A 14,190-nucleotide genomic window follows, 5' to 3' on the forward strand; every position below is an offset into this window, starting at 1 on the left:
AAATATGATGATTATTATTTATATTTTAGGGGGAACATGTGTCACTATAACATCGCACCTTCTGTCTGAATCTATAATGATCATTTATAAAGCATCTTAACATAATAATCATAATAATAATAATAATAATGTATAAAGCAGCATCTTAATAAAATAATAACAACAACAATAATTATTAAAATAAAATAACATTAGTGTGATCGCTAAAGCGATCACACTAATGTTATCGCCACTATTTATTATTATTCCGCCCGTTTTTTGGCCCCTAACTAGTCCTTCATACTTTTAGCGACAAACTCCGTTCCAACTCTTCAACGTTCGGCCTACTCGGGACATGTCGGCTACCATTTGAATTTTTGAAATAATTTGTACTTTTAGAGATATTTCCCTTTTTACTGCTAAAAAATCCCATTCATTTCAATGGGGAAATCCTATTTAGCTACAGTGGAGCCTAGCAACTGCTTATTATTAGACCCTAGCAACACCATATTAGACCATAGCAACCACCTATCATACCCTAGCAACCACCGATTAGACCCTAGCAACCGCTGTTTTACCCTAGCAACCAGCTGTTTTACCATAGTAGCCGCATATTAGACCATATAGACTGCATATTAGACCTTAGCAACCCCTTATTAGACCCTAGCAACCACCTGTTTTACCCTAGCAACCTCCGATTATAACCTAGCAACCGGCTATCAGACCCTAGCAACCACAGTTTTACCATAGAAAACTACATTTTACACTATTCAACACCGACAAACCTTTAGAACCGTAGACCTTTAAAACCTTTAGAACCTTTCAAACCTTTCAAATCTTTCAAACTTTTTGAACCTTTTGAACCTTTAGAACCTTTAGAACTTTTCAAATCTTTCAAACCTTTCAGACCTTTAGAACTTTAAACCTTTCAAACCTTTAACACTAACAATATCAATACTCAATACCGTCAACATTCTTAGCGATCCCACACTGTTTCTTCAGGAACAGTACTTTCTACTTAATAAATCATCTTACGTGGTTCTTGTTGTAGGAGGCTGAGGAGGAGGAGGACCCATCACCTCCTCCTGCTCCTGCCAGGGACACGAAGATGGAACTCCTGGGGAAGCTCCTTCTCACTCCTCCACCTATTCCTCTCTCCTCCTCTCCTCCCCGGTGCTCTACACTCTCCTGAGGAGCAGGAGAAGGAGAAGGAGATGGCGGAGGGTGGTGGTGATGACTCCTCCTGGAAGAGGAAGGAGTCAGACGGCGGTGTCTCTCCAGCGGGGACAGGAGACCTCCTGCTCCCTCTCCTGCACCTCCCTCCTGCTGCTCCTCCTCCTCCTCATCAGAGTCGGAGTAATCCGCGGCCAGCTTGACTCCGCTGGAGTCCCAGCAGGAGGAGGAGGAAGAGGCTCTGCTGCCGTTCACTGACCGGCTGCTCCTCCGAGGAGGAGAACAAGTCTGCCCGTCCTCCTCATCCTCTGGCTCCTCGTAACCTCCTCTCCCCGTCTCCTCTTCCTGGGCTCTGGCTGCTCTCCTCCTGCCCCCCCACCCAGACCCAGACCCAGAGCTCCTCTTCCCGTCTAGACCTCCTCCAGGAGGAGAAGCAGGAGGCCTCTGTTCTTGTTGTTGTTGTTGTTGTTGTTGTTGACACCCGGAGGAGGAGCGGTCTCCTCTCCGGTGGTTCAGGCCTCCTCCTCCTCCTTTCTTCTGCGGAGCCTCCACGTCCGACTCGTCGGAGCTGAAGCCCAGGAGGACTCCTCCTCGCCCTCCTCCTCCTCCTCCTCCTCCGGAGGGAGTGTGTTTCTGGTTCAAAGCCGCCGCAGGAGGAGGAGGAGAAGAAGGAGAAGCGGGGTTGTTCTTCCTCCGGTGGTGGAGGAGAAGGCCTCCGGATGAAGCCTCGGTGTCGCAGTGAGTCGCGGAGCCGCTCCGGGTCTTCGGCGAGGCGGCGGCGCTCTGGCGGCCTCCCGCCGAAGCCCCGGAGGCCCGACGAGAAGCCTCGGGCTGGGAGTTAGCCAAGGCCGCTGCCGAGGAGGCCGAGGCCCGGGGCGGAGGAGAAGAAGAAGAAGCCTCGGTGTGGGAGTTAGCGGCGAGGCCCGAGGAGCTGCGCGTCTTACCGCCTCCTCCCCGGGAGGAGGAGGACGCGGAGGAGGAGGAAGGAGCAGACGCGGGGTGGTTCTGGTTCTCCTCGCGGAGCTTCTTGAGCTTCTTGAGGTAGACGGGCCGGGTGCTCTCTGTGAGCGGGCCCGGAGAGAGGCCGTGCCTCCTCAGCAAGGAGAACAGCTCCTCATCAGAGAGAGACGACAGAGACATGGAGGACACGGCCGCCATGTTGTGTGTGTGTGTGTGTGTGTGTGTGTGTGTGTGTGTACACACTGTCTGAGATACACTACACTACACACACATACGCATAGACGCGGGCGCACGATACACACCGCTGTTGCCAGGTTGTGGGAGAGGAATAAGCGGCATGAGCTACTGGAACACACACACACGCTGCACACTGGTGTTGCCAGGTTGTGTTGAGAGAACAAGCCCAAAGGAAGCAACAAACTGCACCCATCCATTGAAAACAGCAGATCTACAAGCTCACACGACGCGTCGCGATGCGAGCTTGTATTTGCTAATTTGTAGACAAAAAATGTGCAGACCAAAAAAACAATTGCTAATTTGTAGACCAAAAATGCTAATTTGTAGACCAAAATACTAATTTGTAGACCAAAATACTAATTTGTAGACCAAAATACTAATTTGTAGACCAAAAATGTGTAGACCAAAAAACAATTGCTAATTTGTAGACCAAATTAGCAACTATTATTATTATTATAATTATTATTGTTATTATAATTATTATTATTACTACACTTCAGAAATAAGCCCAAAAACCCACAACCACCAATATTTATAAGCAACTTTACAGAAAAACAAGCCAAAAGTCGCTTATAATAAGCAGACATGGCAACGCCAGCACGCACGCACGCACGCACGCACAGACACACACACACACACACACACACACACAGACACACACACACACACACACACACACACACACACACACACACACACACACACACACACACACACACACACACACACACACACACATACACACACACACACACACACACACACACACACAAACACACACTACAGTCTGTCTGTCTGGGCAGGATGTGACGTAGTGGTTCCCAAACGATGGGTCGCGGGCCCATTTCTATGGCTCGTTTTACTATTAAAATCTTCCACTTTATTTGTATTTATTATTTATTATGGGGCCAGGCTTCCAGCATGGACCCATATTGTTATTCGCATTATTCCATTTCTTCTTCTTCTTCTTCTTCTGCCGTTTTTGCCAGTTCTGGCTGAACCGTGCATACGCTTTTTATGAAACTCGGCCATATGATAGATGGTCATGAAAAACGATCAAAAAATAAATCTCACAATCTTTCGTCAAAAGGTGGCGCTATAGCACTCAGTTGAAAATGCCAACTTTGAACAGGTACAACTCATGCCCTGTTTTACCTACAGCCATAAAACTTCAATACACAGATGCGTCTCCTCATGATGAACAACTTTCACGCTCTGACTTTTGACCTCTGACCCTTAGATCTCCCACCATTTCGAATTATATGACAGTTAAAACCTATCTCCTCCTGGGATTTTTGAGTAATCTGCACGAAACTTTTTACACATGAACTTTGGACCTATACCAAAAAACGTTTGCAAAATATCTTCCATAAGTGAAAAAATGAAGCTTTAATGAGCCAATGAATATTGCAGTTTTATGACAATTATTCATCTGCCCCTAACACATACATGCAGACTTACCATTCTTTGAAACTTTGCAGAAATGTAAAGGGCCATTCCAAATATCACTGAAACCAATCTTACTCCAATTGGTCAAACGGGGGCGCTATAGCAATTTTTTGAAAATTGAAACTTTAAACAGGCAAAAGTCATGCCTCGTTTGGCCGACAGCCATTAGACCTGCTTACACATGTGCCTTGACTAATGAGGAACACATCTATCACGTTGACCAGTAAGCACCGCCCTTAGATTGTCCGCAATCTTGAGCAGTTTGAAAAACACTTAAACCCAGGATTTTTCAGCTATTTGCGTGAAACTGTATGATCTGTGTGATCTCCTTTTTCACAGGTTCTTGTCTGTTGGTGGCTTCTCGCTTAAATGTGTGCCCCACAACCTGAAGGTCACCAGTTCAAGCCTCACTTGGTGCAGACTTCATCTAAGTTGCATTTCACACAACATGACTATCAATGAATACATCTGCAATTGTTAAAGATAACATGAAATACTTAATTGAGTGTTTTTTACATACAGCTGATCTACAATCTCACAACTTTTCAGATAGCAATGAGAGTATGTTTTTTCAATGTATAACATACTTCATTGTGAAAATAGCCGATGTACAATCTGACAACTTTTAATGGTTTGTGAGCTTGTAGATCGGCTACTTTCACTAGTTTTGCTTCTGAGGAGATGTACAATTTCTTAATTGGTAAATGGTTTGTGAACGAGTGATCTTAGTGTTAGTGAAACAGGGGCTTGGGTCATGACAGAAGGCAAGAGTTTGTGATCCTCAACAGACAATATCAGCCTGGACAAATCTATAGCACTATAGGTAGTGTTTCAGCTACCTAAGAGTGCCTCACGACCACAAGGTTGCTGGTTCAAGCCTCACTTGATGCACACTCATTTAAGTTGAATTGCAAAAAACATGACTCAATCTATTCCGTTTCCTTGTCTCTTCGATCTATTCCGTTTCTATCTTCAATCTATTCCGTTTCTATCTTCAATCTATTCCGTTTCTATCTTCAATCTATTCCGTTTCTATCTTCAATCTATTCCGTTTCTCTCTCTCTCTCTCTCTCTCTCTCTCTCTCTCTCTCTCTCTCTCTCTCTCTCTCTCTCTCTCTCTCTCTCTCTCTCTCTCTCTCTCTCTCTCTCTCTCTCTCTCTCTCTCTCTCTCTCTCTCTCTCTCTCAGGGTCGGCCATAGCTGAGTGGTTAGTGAGCCCGCCTAGGGAGCCAGAGGCTCTGTTTGCCCCAGGTACGATTCCAGGCCAGGTCGATGAAATTTGTCCCTGAGCAAGACTCTTAACCCCTAATTGCTCACAGGCCCTCATTGGAAACAAGACCGCAAGGACTTTCGTGAACTGACCTGTTAAAGGAATTCTCTCTCCTGGCCCCATATTATCGCTGCTTGCAGCTATATTTATACTTGTTATTATCTGCATTTCCTACATTGTTTTTCTTTTTCTTTCTTTTTTTTACAAAAACATTAAACATTTTCCAAAATAATTAAATAAGTACAATAAATACAGATATTTCCATACAAGTTTCATTATTATTATTATTTTCACATAAAGATCATTCAACAGCGTTCATGTCACAGGACGGATTAACAGCCACAGCAGCCAGGGGAAAAATAAAATAAAAATGACATATTTCTCCATACAACTCCTCTTACATCTACAATAACGTTCACATTTTAAAAATATAAAGTTCTGACCCCACGACCATGGATGTAACAAGTTAAAACGTTTGGGTCTAAGTACTCGTATCTGCCGTATTGTTCGATAAAAAGCATTTTATTCGCATCGGTGGCCAATTTCTCAAAATGTCCTTCATCTGCTTTCAACTACGTGACCCTATCGGTTGGGAGGTGTACTGCACGTTGATACATTATAACTTTATGAGAAAATGGCCACCAATCGGATAAAATACTTTTTATTGAACAATACGGAAGATACGGGTACTTAGACTGAAGCGTTTCAACTTGTTACATCCATGGCCGTGGGGTAGACAAAAAAAAAACAGGAACAAGTTGCGCCATGACTGTCATGTTTCAGGGCTAAGGTGAAGCTAGCATCAGTCTAAACAGTATAATATCATAATAATAATCTGTACATTGAAACTATGGACGGGTTTCCTGTTTGTAAACATGAGAGGAATATGACCGCGCAGGGGAGGGGGAAGCCTATGGGTGCGTTTGGAAATTACGCACCGGAGCACACTCGCCTATTAGTTTGTATTGGCCAGTGCGCTCACTGCCGCTCAGGGCTGTATTTTCGAACGCGTCTTTCACCCGGGCATGCGCAGATTGCGCATTCTGCTCTGTGATGACGTCGCGCGGAAATCCGTCTATAGCATCCGTGGTTCTCAAAGTGTGGTCCGGGGAACCCCAGGGGTCCTTGAGGGAGTTCCAGCGGGTCCGCCAGCCAATAAGTGTAAATTTGGGGGTCCTTGACATGAAAAAGTTTGAGAACCCACTGGTGTAAAGAATATACTACTATAGAATAGATATCTGTGATCTATGATCTATGTTTTAATTACAGACACATTTTACCTTACCTATTACTTACATTAAGACACTCTCTTAAATGCACTTTACAGTACTTCTAGTCTTCTACCTCTTCAATCTTTTCACTGCATTAATGAGCTTGTACAATTAAGAATTTCACCCATATTACTTGTAATGTGATGTGACAATAAAGTTTGATTCTGGATTCTGATTCTAGCTGTTAAAATGTTTCGTACAGTGACGGTCCAGGCACCTTAAAGGACGACTTCACCCATTTTCAACCTATCTTCACAAAAAAAAAATTCTAATCAGTCTGTGTCTCAGAGGAGGGCTGTAGACAGTTCAGAAAAGTCTACCAGTGACATCATCGATGGGGAATCCAAGCTAATAGAAACTGCAGGCTTTGTAGTCCTGGAAAGTTGCAATGCAATAATAGATCACTGTTCTCGCCTTAATAAAAAATCTGAATAAAAAAAATGTAATCTTTTTGGAAAAAAGAATCCTACCTAACGATGATGTCACTGGTAGACAGGTTTCTGGACTGTCCACAGCCCTCCTATGAGACACAGACCAAGTAGAAAAAAATGGTATCATTTTATCATGAGTATTAGTGAGGAGTCTGAGGACCTATTATATGAAGATAGGTTGAAAATGGGTGAAGTCGTCCTTTAAGCTGCAATGCCAGCCTGACAGCGGGTCGCGGGTTCGACTCCCGATCCCGACGTACTTTGCTGTGTGTCACCCCCCCCCCCCCCCCCCATCTCTCTCCCCATTTCCTGTCAGCCTACTTTTCCCTCTCCAAACAAAAGCATAAAAAGCCCCAAAAATATATTAAAAACAAAAAAAAATGTATCGTTAGTCAAGTCAAGTCAAATGTATTTATATAGAACATTTACCTTAGTCTATTTACAAAGCAAAGTAAAGGTATATAAAAGCAGTAGTAATAATAACAAAGCTCATGTAGACCATCCAGCTAGTTGAGGATGATTCTACATTTAGTGAGACTCTGCCACCTTGTGGCCGTGCATGCTTCCTACAACCATCCCCCAGTGGTGCGCACAAACACGCACGCACGCATGTACGCACGCACGCTTGCGCACGCACGCATGCACGCACGCACGCACACGCACGCACGCGCACACACACACACACACATACACACACACACACACACACACACACACACACACACACACGCTACAGAGGAGGTTCTTCACTCTAGATCGTGAACCAATGAACGGAGAGAGAGAGAGAGAGAGAGAGAGAGAGAGAGAGAGAGAGAGAGAGAGAGAGAGAGAGAGAGAGAGAAAGAGAGAGAGAGAGAGAGAGAAAGAGAGAGAGAGAGAGAGAGAGAGAGAGAGAAGTTGAGTCTAAAGAAAGAGCAGAATAAAGAATCAGATCATAGAGTCATTTATATATATGTATATATATTATATTATATTCTATTGTAGAGGAAACATCTAGTTGTTGCATTAGAACCAGTTCCTCCATGAAGGTGAGGATGTCTCCCCGGTCCTCTCTGCTCCTCCACGCCGGCTTTCTGCTGCTTTTCTCGGCCGTTTCTCGGAGTCTCTCCGCTGAATCTGAGGATCATCAGCCTGAAGCCCTGAGCTCTCTGTTCATGTGGATAGACTCTAACCAGGCCAGGATACTCATAGGTAAATATTATTATTATTATTAATATAAACTATATTTACTTTACTTGAGTAAAAGTACAAAAGTATTGTTATGAAAGTATTTACTAAGTAAAAGTTATGCAGAATGTCCTATTTCACAAGTGTTAAATGTATACCAATATTTTGAAAATAGCAGATCTACAAGCTGTAAGTAGATCTGGCCAATGTAAAGTGGTTAATGCATGTTTTATCTGACTGTATATATGACTCCTTTATAATACATATTATGATATTATCAAGACATATTACTCTATTCAAAGTGGAAGTGGCTCTGTGGGGTTGGGACAGGGGGGTCCCCAACAGTGTTAATATTATTATCATAATTATTGTCATGATTATTATAATGTTTCTTCCCCAGATGATTATCTTAATGTACAACATAATCAAATTGTCCAAACTCTCACATTTGTCCTAAAGAGGCAAACATCTATGCATCCAACAACATGTATCTGTGCTCTCCTCCAGTGCTTGTCAGGGGGAGGGGGTCCCCAGTGCAAATATGATTATTTTGGGGGGTCCACAGTTCAAATATGATTATTTTGGGGGGTCCACAGTTCAAATATGATTATTTTGGGGGGTCCACAGTTCAAATTTTGACTTAAAATAAATTCTAGTAAGTGCTAAATATTCCATAATTCTGTCAGCTGTAACAAGTCCACACCTTTTACAATCAGGTAAATGTGTTGTCAGTTTATACTTAAGAGTTAGTTATAGTTAGTTCTACCCGGGACCCCCGGCCTGTCCCCTAACAGTTAGTTATAGTTAGTTCTACCCGGGACCCCCGGGCCTGTCCCCTAACAGTTAGTTATAGTTAGTTCTACCAGGGACCCCCGGGCCTGTCCCCTAACAGTTAGTTATAGTTAGTTCTACCAGGGACCCCCGGCCTGTCCCCTAACAGTTAGTTATAGTTAGTTCTACCCGGGACCCCCGGCCTATCACATGAGACAGTGGTTCTCAAACTCTTTCGGGTAAAGGACCCCCAAAATGATATGTATTTGGCCGCGGACCCCCATCTCAAAATGTTTCTCGGCAGGGACATACCGTGTTGTTTATGTTTGTATTATTATGTGTGCACGTATAACGTATGGGTGTCTATGCAGGCTTTGAGGAGGACATACCGTGTTGTTTATGTTTGTATCAATATGTGTGTATATTAACGTATGGGTGTCTATGCAGGCTTTGAGGAGGACATACTGTGTTGTTTTAATGTGTGTATATATGTGTGTATATTAACGTATGGGTGTCTATGCAGGCTTTGAGGAGGACATACCGTGGTGTTAATGTGTGTGTATATATGTGTGTATATTAACGTATGGGTGTCTATGCAGGCTTTGAGGAGGACATACCGTGTTGTTTATGTTTGTATCAATATGTGTGTATATTAACGTATGGGTGTCTATGCAGGCTTTGAGGAGGACATACCGTGTTGTTAATGTGTGTGTATATATGTGTGTATATTAACGTATGGGTGTCTATGCAGGCTTTGAGGAGGACATACCGTGTTGTTAATGTGTGTGTATATATGTGTGTATATTAACGTATGGGTGTCTATGCAGGCTTTGAGGAGGACATACCGTGTTGTTAATGTGTGTGTATATATGTGTGTGTATATTAACGTATGGGTGTCTATGCAGGCTTTGAGGAGGACATACCGTGTTGTTAATGTGTGTGTATATATGTGTGTATATTAACGTATGGGTGTCTATGCAGGCTTTGAGGAGGACATCCTCATCGTGTCAGAGGGGAAAATGGCTCCGTTCACTCATGACTTCAGAAAGGCTCAGCAGAGGATGCCGGCTATTCCTGTCAACATACAACATATCAACTTTACCTGGACCGCAGCGAGACAGGTACCTGTCTGTCTGTCTGTCTGTCTGTCTGTCTGTCTGTCTGTCTGTCTGTCTGTCTGTCTGTCTGTCTGTCTGTCTGTCTGTCTGTCTGTCTGTCTGTCTGTCTGTCTGTCTGTCTGTCTGTCTGTCTCTATGCTGTCTGTCTGTCTGTCTGTCTGTCTGTCTGTCTGTCTGTCTGTCTGTCTGTCTGTCTGTCTGTCTGTCTGTCTGTCTGTCTGTCTGTCTGTCTGTCTGTGGGTGTGTGTGTCAGATCTTCCTGAGCTGAGGTTGATGGATCTTGATCACCTGTGTGTTTGTGTCTTTGTTGTATTGGGAGTGAGACTCGTTTTATTGCAGTTTGTGAGAGTGTGTGTGTCTTCTCTTGCATGTGTGTGTGTGTGTGTGTGTGTGTGTGTGTGTGTGTGTGTGTGTGTGTGTGTGTGTGTGTGTGTGTGTGTGTGTGTGTGTGTGTGTGTGTGTGTGTGTGTGTGTGTGTGTGTGTGTGATCATTAATCAGCTCAGGATAAAGACCAGATTGTTTTACATTGTAAAACATTCCTTAACGCTAAATCTCCAATCCCCAAAAAATGGAGACACAACTTGATGAATGGAATTAGTCACAGTGTCAGGAATGACGGTTTAGGACACGAAAGCAGAATCCTGTCAAAAGCAGATTTTACAGGGTTTAATAGGCAACACACCTGGCAAAAACTAGCAAACCTGGATCCACGTAGAATAGATACAGAATGACAGGAATACAGAGGTTACAGAGAGTACAGACGTCCTGACGTCACTCGTTCATCCTCTGGTTCATAAAGTCATGTCTCTATGGAGAATAACATTGTGTCATCATAGAATCGTCTCATATAAGAATTGTGGTCCAAAAATAAACAAACTGTCTCTGTGATATTGTCAGGGAGGAGGTTCTGTATCGTTTATGATAGTCAGTCACTTATATTTGATACAGTCTGTTTCTGGACAAAATTTAACTCATTCGTTGAAGTAACATTAATGTTTTCTCACCGTCAGTTGATGCTTCATATCCATAAGAGTCAAACCACCGCGGGATCATTTGTTTATTTCTGGAACACAGTTCTTATATGACGAGATATTAAACACGTCTATGGGGATTCAGAATGGGGGGGGGGGGGGGGGGGTGGGCGGGGGGGGAAACCGCGAACCAGGTAGACAAACCTAGGATGTGTAAATTACGTCAGACTTCGGGGCTCTATTGAGACCTGAAGCCGATTCTACAAACGTCTTCTAAATCCCAACAGTTTTCTGAAAAACGCATGTTTCTACATCAGTGGTGCTCAAACTTTTTCATGTCAAGGACTCCCAAAATGACATGTTTTCAGCCGCCGACACCCATCTCTAAATATGTTGTTTTAAATGTTGTTTAGATTTGAGTAAAAAATGTTTGCTTGAAAAGAATATAAATATATTCATTTGCACACATTTTCTTGATTTTTCAAAAATAGCAGATCTACAAGCTCGTTGCGTGGCACTCAGGAGTGCCGCGCTATGAGCTTAGCTTATATGAGCTTATGATCACAGCGCGTAGACCAGTGTTTCTCAAACTTCTTTGACTTCTGTACCCCCTTTCCATGCTTTCTGTATCCAAGTACCCCATTTATAAGACTACTGCATACAAAATATTGACATCAAAAATTACATTTTGATGTCAATATGTGGTGCAAATAAGTATTACTTTCTACTCAGTAACAGTTGTGCTATAAAGTTTTTGATTTTGTTTGGTTTAAAACTTTACAGATCATTAGGTTCACACAAAGTTTCTTCATGTTTCATAGTTAAACAATCTTTTTTTCTTTCTTTCATTTTCCACTTTCTTTCACGTACCCCCTTATAGTATAGTTAGACTTCTTTGACTTCTATAATAGTACATGTACCCCTAGGGGTACATGTACCCCCATTTGAGAAACACTGGCGTAGACTACTGGCCAATCACAGCGCGTCTGCTGCGCGGCTGCCTCTTACGAAAAGACCCGCCCCCACCTGCCTCTGATTGGCCTACCGAACGCCCCCTTCTGTGACACACACGGAAGCTTGCTTACAGCTTGCCTACGCTAAAATGGCGCCCGAGATACCAACGCCTCAGAGCCGAAGGAGGCGTCTACCTTTATGTGTCTACGGTGAAGATAACTAAATAATCACAGGGAGGTGAGAGAGGACAGGAAACAGTTACTAGGGCAGACAGGAAACACTAGGAACAATACTACAAAATAAGGTACCAGAAACACTTCAAAAACAACACACAGAAATGCAGATCCTGATCATAGACTTGATTTAACAACAGCAAAACAATATGAAAGAAATCCGTCCATAAACTCAAAACACAGGGAAAAAGGGATGAACATACATTGGGAGTGAACCCCATTTTTATTTATAACTTGAAATATTGACATTAATTGAAATAGACTTTAACAAAATCCTATATGACACATGGAGCAACTCAGGGAAACAAACATAAGCATACTAAACACTAACCTGATAAAACACAACATAAAGTTTATTCTCTACTCTAATTTGATCTAACCTAAATATGTGGTAATTAGTGGTGTAAGGTAACGACGTACATTTACTCACTTCCAGTGTATCCAATTGTCTATACCTTTACTTCTACTCCACTACATCTCAGAGGACAATATTGTACTTTTACTCCACTACAATTATTTGAAAACATTAGTGACTAGTTACTTTGCAGATATAACTGATTACATTATAAAACATACATTAACCACTTCAGCCCTATTTTATACCTATAGGCTATTTGAAAATAGCAGATCTACAAGCTCACAACGGGTCGCGGTGCGACGTGTTGTGAGCTTGTACTGTATATCGGCTATTTTCAAACATTTTTGTACTTTTACTTTTGGTACTTTAAGTACATTTTGATACCAATACTTTTACTCAAGTACATTTTGAATTCTGGACATTTACTTGTAACAGAGAACCTCTACATTGCAGTATTGATACTTTTACTCAAGTAAAACATTTGAGTACTTTTTCCACCACTGGCTGTAATACAAAACAACTGTCTTCTGTGGCTGGACATGTGTGGGTGGACAGGGACATGTGTGGGTGGACAGGGACATGTGTGGGTGGACAGGGACATGTATGGGTGGACACTGCCAGACCACACCTTAAGTAGTCTCCTCCAACCAATCACTGGAAGCACTGGTGATTGGCAGCCAGCAATCAGGAAGTGAACGCTCACTCTCGCACGCACGCCAGCTTTGTAAGTGTCGTGCGGTTGTGTACCGGAAGTTGAGAGCTGGTTAAGTCCCGGGAAAGACGCACTGTGATTGGCCAGTAGTCACTTTGAGTGGCAGTTGGGGCAAACGCAGTGAGTGGGGCAAACGCAGCCCCCACCAATATTATTTACGATTCTGTCCCTATCGGTACATAACTCGGACGGCGCTTAGTCGACTAGCAGACCATCGGCCGGTCGTCGCGGGCACTCGCGCCTGGAGGCGCTCGGGCGAAACTCCTCGGCCTCAAGGTCTGCTGAGTCGGCGCGCTTCCGTCATGGTCCAAAAAAAAAAAGTTGTCCGCGGATGACTGAAAAAGTTTAGCCCAAGCGGATTTTTTCCGGATCCGGATCTTCAAATAGTAAAATCAACAGGAAGTTGACATTTTTATAAAAAAAACAAACAGTAGTGGGTTTGGTGATGTTCTATATTGTCTGAATCAGCTTCGGTCGTGTTCGTTTACGTGCTAAAAGAATGACTTTGAGATCTGTTTCAGCGTACAATGTATAAGTCAATGAGGAGCATATTTTGAATTATCAATTTCTAATCAATGGAGCAATTATTTTTGATTTGTTGTCCACCTTTGGAGTTACACCATGGCAAGGTAAACACACAACCCAAACACCTCTAACAAAGTGGTCTTGCCCTTTAAATGTTATGGATCCCGGTCTAGTGGCTGCTTATCTATGATGCTATGAGTGAAGCTATGTCTAGAGGGTTCACATGGTTCCATGTGTACCCTCTGCTTATGGGGGGGGGGGGTCCCTCTAAATAGTTTTTTTTTTTAGCTGAGGTTCTCTTGTGGTATTTGACGAGGCCGTGTGACGAGGGTGGGGGGAGGGGGGGGGCACCGCCCATCAAAGCGGCCCCTCTGTTCAAATACACACACACACACACACACACACACACACACACACACACACACACACACACACACACACACACACACACACACACACACACACACACACACACACACACACACACATGTGCCAAACATCTGCGCCAGCTGTGGCAGAGAAACCAGGAAGAAAGAAAAAAAATAAGGGAAAAAAACCCACATTGGTCGAATTCTCAGACGCACGACATGAGAGAGAGAGAGAGAGAGAGA

General features: G+C 43.3%; 3 protein-coding genes across 5 annotated transcripts in view; 1 reads left to right on the top strand and 2 right to left on the bottom strand.

Moving 5' to 3' along the window:
• lemd3 (LEM domain containing 3) overlaps positions 1–2,343 on the bottom strand; it is a 54,891-nt gene extending 52,548 nt beyond the window's left edge. For all 3 annotated transcript variants that reach the window (XR_014600197.1, XM_084049698.1, XM_084049699.1), the window contains exon 1: positions 1,015–2,343. Coding sequence is in view for 2 of the 3 variants with exons in the window: in XM_084049698.1 (XP_083905824.1) it covers positions 1,015–2,310 (1,296 nt within the window). In the remaining variant the exon portion in view is untranslated. The remainder of the gene's footprint in view (positions 1–1,014) is intronic.
• The window catches only part of LOC311039739 (NACHT, LRR and PYD domains-containing protein 3-like), a 246,419-nt gene that overhangs the window by 162,425 nt on the left and 69,804 nt on the right, over positions 1–14,190 (bottom strand). The gene's annotated exons all lie outside the window — the stretch shown is intronic.
• The window catches only part of wif1 (wnt inhibitory factor 1), a 30,509-nt gene continuing 23,990 nt past the window's right edge, over positions 7,672–14,190 (top strand). Inside the window, exons 1-2 of the mRNA XM_084050233.1 lie at positions 7,672–7,960; positions 9,689–9,828. Of these exons, the coding sequence (XP_083906359.1) occupies positions 7,792–7,960; positions 9,689–9,828 (309 nt within the window). The 5' untranslated portion in view covers positions 7,672–7,791. The remainder of the gene's footprint in view (positions 7,961–9,688; positions 9,829–14,190) is intronic.

The sequence above is a fragment of the Gymnoscopelus microlampas genome (genome assembly GCF_963454915.1).
Source record: "Gymnoscopelus microlampas genome assembly, chromosome: 23".
Classification (NCBI taxonomy): domain Eukaryota; kingdom Metazoa; phylum Chordata; class Actinopteri; order Myctophiformes; family Myctophidae; genus Gymnoscopelus; species Gymnoscopelus microlampas.